Source organism: Tarenaya hassleriana, unplaced genomic scaffold (assembly GCF_000463585.1).
Source record: "Tarenaya hassleriana unplaced genomic scaffold, ASM46358v1 Cleome692, whole genome shotgun sequence".
NCBI classification, from domain to species: Eukaryota; Viridiplantae; Streptophyta; class Magnoliopsida; order Brassicales; family Cleomaceae; genus Tarenaya; species Tarenaya hassleriana.
The window spans coordinates 7,865-13,945 of NW_010969469.1; the positions used below are offsets into that span (position 1 = coordinate 7,865).

At 39.6% G+C, this 6,081-nt stretch overlaps 2 protein-coding genes across 2 annotated transcripts; one reads left to right on the forward strand and one right to left on the reverse strand.

The window, feature by feature from the left end:
• The first annotated feature begins 812 nt into the window (after window positions 1–812).
• On the forward strand, window positions 813–4,431 carry LOC104800398 (pachytene checkpoint protein 2 homolog). The gene is made up of 14 exons (XM_010523193.2): window positions 813–1,085; window positions 1,214–1,277; window positions 1,351–1,457; window positions 1,537–1,604; window positions 1,692–1,795; window positions 1,886–1,990; window positions 2,248–2,337; window positions 2,451–2,526; window positions 3,154–3,223; window positions 3,304–3,374; window positions 3,484–3,574; window positions 3,697–3,824; window positions 3,913–4,041; window positions 4,142–4,431. The coding sequence occupies exons 1-14, from the start codon at window positions 884–886 to the stop codon at window positions 4,280–4,282; spliced, it is 1,446 nt and encodes a 481-aa protein (XP_010521495.1). The 5' UTR covers window positions 813–883; the 3' UTR covers window positions 4,283–4,431.
• A 460-nt stretch (window positions 4,432–4,891) lies between these two features.
• LOC104800399 (probable serine/threonine-protein kinase WNK2) lies at window positions 4,892–6,011 on the reverse strand. Its single transcript, XM_010523194.2, has 2 exons — window positions 5,882–6,011; window positions 4,892–5,798 (listed from the first exon to the last, which is right to left on the reverse strand). Exons 1-2 carry the CDS (start codon window positions 5,922–5,924, stop codon window positions 5,089–5,091), a joined length of 753 nt encoding a protein of 250 aa, XP_010521496.1. The 5' UTR covers window positions 5,925–6,011; the 3' UTR covers window positions 4,892–5,088.
• Window positions 6,012–6,081: the final 70 nt, after the last annotated feature.

Consider the following 6,081-nt stretch of genomic DNA (forward strand, 5'->3'; position numbering starts at 1 on the left):
CAAATAAAAATGGGTTGAGTGAGCCAGCTCGCCACGAGCCGAACCCAAACGAGCTAGCTCGGACTCGCGAGCTGGAGTAAAAAAAAAAATTTACGTTGAAACTTGAAAGTGTTGATATTATTGGTATGATATTTTGATTTGGAGATAATTTTTTATGTATAGATTCGGATCTGAAAATGGTTTTTTGTACATGGATTAAGATCTAATTGTATATGAATGAATTAGGATCTAAAAATGGTTTTTTGTACATGGATGGATTATGATTTTATCTATTTGAAAATAATTTTTTGTATATGGATTGTGATTGTGAATATAAGTATGATTTGGATGTATTGGTATGTTCTTTTTATGTTGATATATCATTTGGATCTGATTTTATATAATTTGATATGATTTTTTTTTAGGTATTTAGAAAAATATGAGTCGGCTCGAGAGCCGGCTCGCGAGCTAAGCGGCTTGGGCTGAGCCAAAAATTTTCTGGCCCAAATAAAAATGGACTTAACGAGGTGGGCTGAAAATAAGCTGGCTCGAAACGAGCTGGTCCGAGCCGGCTCGTTTGACATCCAATGTGATAGCGCTGATTCATGTGCTAAACTCAAAATTGGAAGAATCTAATGAAACTTTAGATTGTGGACATTCAAACTATAAACTCTAAATTGTAACGAAAAAAAATAGATTATATAAAAAGTTGGGTTTTTTATTTGAACCTTAGCAATTGAAAAAAAAAAACAAAAGAAGCGCTTTGCCCATATCCATATGAATTACGAACAGAACAGAAAATGTGATTCCGTTTCCCGCCCATTTCCTGAAGGAACATAAATCCCCAAATTGAAAATTTCAAGCCTTTAGGTCTCTCTCTTACTCTCCCTCTCAATTGACCGGCATGAGCACTCCCATGGAGCTCTCACTCCAAAACCCTACGTCAGAGGAGATGATTATTAACCTTCAGAATCATTCACTGGAAATCTCTCATCAAAACCCTTCTGAATCAGTGTCTTTCACCGACCAGAATGGCGTCGCTGAGCCAAGCCTTGCAACAAATCCTCCATTGCCATGCCTACACGAACATAAATTTCTCGTATCTGGTACAGCAATGCTTTTCCCAACTCGTTTCCCCAGCTCCCAAGCTCCGATTTCTGTGATTCTTCCCCTTACGCCTTTCTCTGGTTTGTGTTTTTGCGTTTTGTGTTTGTGGGGTTTATCTTCTTCATAGTCGAAGTCTGCTTAAAACCTTCGAGCACAGCTCGATTTGAAGATGTACGAAGAGCTGTGGAACGGTATGTAAATACTCTTGTTCGGGTGCCTTCTTCTCTTGTTTGTCGACAATGGGTTAATTTGGATCTGATGCAGGATGTTGGAGAAGAGGAGCATGAGCTATGTCGATGGGCCGGTCCTGATTCCCTCGGATGATTCATTTCTTCTGGAAAACGTGCAAAAGATATGCATTTGTGATACGGGTACGATCTCAATTAAAACTTTCAATTTGTTTTTAGGGTTTCGGTGTTGTTGATGTTGGAGTTGTGCCCTTGTTTCTAGAGGAATGGGTGAAAAACAATGATGTTCTGTTGTTCTGGCAAGTAAAGCCGGTTGTCCATGTCTTCCAGGTAACTCTTGTCTTGATTGATTTGAGTAGGTACTGCTGCTATCTGGGTATCATCTGTACATTTGATTTAATGATGATCTAAATCCAGCTAATTGAGGAAGGACCATGTGAGGAATTGAGTGGAGATGGGCAAATGGCTAGTTTCAATGAATGGATTCTTCCTGCGAAAGAGTTTAATGGCTTGTGGGAAAGGTCTGTGTCAAAGTTTGGCCTCAATCACTTTCCAAGTTGTGACGGGTCTTGAGCAAGTTATTTAGCAGTCAGAGTCTTTTGCTTGTGCAGCCTAATATATGAATCAGGACTCAAGCAACGATTACTAAGATATGCTGCCAGTGCATTGCTGTTCACGCAGAAAGGTGTAGATCCAAATCTTGTATCATGGAACCGGTAAGAAACAATTGGTAGAATTTTCTGTATGGTGCTATACCGAGAAATTCCATACTGTGGTTCTTACTTGTGTGTCTGTTTTTCTTCTACTCTAAGAAGCTACTCTAAAGAACTTCAGAAATTAAGATGCCTAGCAAGCTGAAAATGTTTATATCTTAGTATGTGGTCATCTTTGTCTGATTCTAGTCATTTATTGATGTCCCACATCAAAATTTTATATAAGAGCACCGGGTTACAGCTGTTGAATTTCCATGCAGCATTATTCTGCTGCACGGACCACCAGGGACTGGCAAAACATCTCTATGCAAAGCCTTAGCTCAAAAGCTATCAATTCGGTGCAACTCCAGGTTCTTTTCTTAGAGTCGACTCGTTTATGGACTTTCATATTGTTTAAACTTGTTTTTGGATTGTCACATTGATTATATTTCTGTTTTGCTTCTGATTCCATTTCCTTTGTCAGATATCCACATTGCCAACTGGTCGAGGTCAATGCTCACTCATTATTTAGTAAATGGTTCTCCGAGAGTGGCAAGCTGGTATGAACAAAAAATCACCTCTGTTTTATTATATGTTCTTGCTTCTTCCTTGGTCATGCATTTAAACATCAGTTCGTCGGACATGCTAATATTATTTTATGGGTTCCTGGAATCAACTTCATCCCGTTTTGTGGCTAACTTATTGCTCAGGCCATAGTCGATGTAGGCAAACTCTTAGATCTTCCTCTTTTCGCGATCAGCACAGTTGCATCCTTTCCAAAGATAACACTAGAACAATTTTATTTCTAGACTGTTCCATAGAACAACTTCATTTTATACTGGAAAATCTTATAGTAGAGAAACAACTGACAACTAGTTAGTAATGGTTAGCAGGAAATTAGTTTCATTGGACAAAATGGGATGTGTTTGTGCTACTTAGTAATAGCATATATATACGTAATTGTTGTTAGCCACTGTTCTCAATTGCTAGTTTCTATCATGCACATATTAGGTTGGAACAACCAAAGAGTTCTTAATGGGGAATGTTGTATTATGTCTAAGAAGTTGATCTTGTATCAATATCACCATTTTCGCCATCTCTGTTGTGTAGCGATCATTTGTGCTTGTACAGAAACTGTACTAGGGTATAGCATCTTTCTAACTACATCTGCTAATTCTATAATCCAGGTTGCTAAGCTTTTCCAAAAAATTCAAGAGATGGTAGAGGAAGATAACAACCTTGTATTTGTTTTGATTGGTGAGCATCATAATGCCATAGCTCTTGATACTTGCATAGGCTTCCTTCTCCCTTTTGGTCTGAGATTGTTTTGTCTGCAGATGAAGTTGAAAGTCTTGCTGCAGCTCGGAAAGCTGCATTGTCTGGTTCAGAACCTTCAGATTCTATCCGGGTATTCCAACTTACTTCTAATTTTACTTTCATAGTGTAAAGATCTACTATTTGTGGAATTGCAATATAATGTTTGAAGACTGACATCGTCTTTGACATACACGACCCAGGTTGTGAATGCACTACTTACCCAAATGGACAAATTGAAATCTTCACCGAATGTGATAATCCTCACAACATCAAACATAACTACTGCTATTGGTAAGCTGGTTGTCCATTTTGTGGCCATCCTTCTGTTAATGTTTTGGAATTCATGTGAGAGTGAAGAATGCTCTGGAATCACAAGTCTTAATATAACTTGATCAGCCACACGCTTCTTGCAGATGTTGCATTTGTCGATCGAGCTGATATTAAAGCATATGTTGGCCCTCCGACCCTTCATGTTCGTTACGAAATTTTGAGGTCTTGCCTTGAGGAACTTATACGTAAAGGAATCATATTAAACTTCCAGGTACGAACTCAATCTTTTTGTTATTTTTCGCTCAACAAGAATCAATCCTTTGGTGTGTCTCATAAGCTCCACAAAAATCATCTTTCAGGGCTCTGATGAACTTGCTATTCCAAGCTTTTCTAGCCTGAAAGAGAAATCGAATATAACCAATATTCATGACATGAAAACAGTTCCCTGGTTCTGTAAACAATTGGTAGAAGCCGCTGAAGCATGTGAGGTCAGGCATTTGGGATTCCATCATAATGATTCTAGTACAGTGACAACAATATGGTAAAATTCCCAGTTTCCTTGCCTGATTTCGATAGTTTTCAACGCAGGGTTTAAGCGGAAGATCATTGAGGAAGCTTCCATTTCTGTCACATGCAGCGCTTGCAGACCCAAATGGCCATGACCCGAGTGAGTTCTTGTGTTCTATGATCGAAACCGCTAAGAGAGAGAGGTCTGAACTGCAGGAATGAACATCTTGTGAGCCGATAAGGCATGATCAACGGCATTGTCCATAGCAAGCGAATACATATGTTCATTATAAAGTAAACCTTGTAGGACAAAACAAGTATACTGAAATAGAGTATGATATGGAAGTTAGAGTTATAATGTTCTGGGATTAGTATGGATCATTACAAACCAGGGATGAAGTAACAAGTAGTATCATATAGTGTTGGAGGTGTACTTGATCTCGAACCTGCCATCGACGGGTTACCTGACTAAGAAGGTAGACGTATAAGAGTAATGCCAATTCAACAACCAAGATGTTCCCGCTAGAATAATTCTCCGGACGAGAAATTTTTTAATCTCACTAGTGCTGAAAGGTTTATCATGCTTTCCGGCTTATCACTATGCATTTACTAAAGGTCCAAACTTTAGGGACAATATAAGTGTTGAAGCAGAAGCACCTGATCATATGGTACTTGAGACCCATTTGTAGTTTCATTGTATTTATCAAAGGAGATTTGATTGTGCTTTGATCCTGTATACGTGCCAGATCTGAACAACAATCTGGTGTGCAATTTACAATGAAGAGAAACAAACCCCTCCTTTAAGTGACTAACAATCTGAAAACTTGTTTTTGATAATACCCCATATGAGATTCTCAGTGACTCAAGATTATCCTCTTTGTTCTGTACAAAGTTTCTAGTGTTTCCGTGACAAGAATCGGATCAAACCCAGAAAACAAACCAAGAAAGAGGGAATCTTTGCATTGACTCTCAAACCCTTGTTAGAACTCTCACTTGTTTCTTGTAGTAAACGTTGACCTGGTCATGCCCTAGCGTTTGAATTCAACAACTTTTGACTTGCAGCAGACAGACAGAACCTTCTGAAGGGTGTCTGGTGGGAGCTCTTGAAGGAGTTCTGAAACAGCAAGCTCATGCTTCCTCGTTAACTCATTCAGCTCCTCCTCGTGCTTCACTAATAATTTCTCGAGTTTGCTCCCTAAATTCTTGATCTCCATCTCCATCCCAGTTCGCATTTCGCTGCCCTCATCTCCATCACTCTTCTTTTCCTTGCAATCATCTGAAGTATGTCCATTCTGAACATGTTTGTTTAAGCTGTCTTCGTGCCCAATGGCGCCAGCATCCGATGATAACTCTGAGGCATGATGCTTTCTTAGAGAGTTTTCGTTTTCGGCTTTGCCCAAAGAGCAGTAGGTCCTACCAGACGGAAGTGTTTCCACTGAAAATGCATAAGGTGAATTAGTCTCCGCGCTCAAGGTAGATTTATCACTCGGGGCAGGAGAATTATCGTCTTCCCCTGTTTCACGATCATATGGATTTGCAGCAGTTCCATCGGGATTTTCTTCGTTGGATCCTATCGATGCCCAGTCTGGAATGTGGGATCTTATCTCGGACTCGATCATCTCAGCGATAGTTGAAACATCTTGGTCAGTCAGGTCAAGCTCCTCCACCATCTCAGAAGCAACAGAGGTCGGTGTATCTGCCTCGGTATTGAATGGGAAATGAATGTTGTGAAGATGACCTGAGACAAGCAAAACTATTCTGAATGTGCTTTCAAGAGATGTCAATAGAGATATACACATATAGGAAGGTAAGTAATGGAACCTGTGGAATCGGGTATTCGCAGTTTCAGAAATATAGTGTTCATATCTGTTCTTTGCCCTTGTACTGTCAAATCTATACCAGACTCAGCTGTAGCAGCATTTTCCGATGCATTCAATACATTGCCGGTATCTGCAATTTCTCGAGCCAAAAGTTACCATCAAACAGCTATGGACTGTAAGCCATGCAAGAGGGTAAATTTT

Coding starts and splice junctions, on each gene's coding strand:
- LOC104800398 (XM_010523193.2), top strand. CDS start 884: ATGAGCACTCCCATGGAGCTCTCACTCCAAAACCCTACGTCAGAGGAG. Junction 1,278..1,350: donor GTACGAAGAGCTGTGGAACG/GTATGTAAATAC, acceptor GATCTGATGCAG/GATGTTGGAGAAGAGGAGCA. Junction 2,527..3,153: donor TCTCCGAGAGTGGCAAGCTG/GTATGAACAAAA, acceptor TCTATAATCCAG/GTTGCTAAGCTTTTCCAAAA.
- LOC104800399 (XM_010523194.2), bottom strand. CDS start 5,924: ATGAACACTATATTTCTGAAACTGCGAATACCCGATTCCACAG. Junction 5,799..5,881: donor GCGAATACCCGATTCCACAG/GTTCCATTACTT, acceptor TGCTTGTCTCAG/GTCATCTTCACAACATTCAT.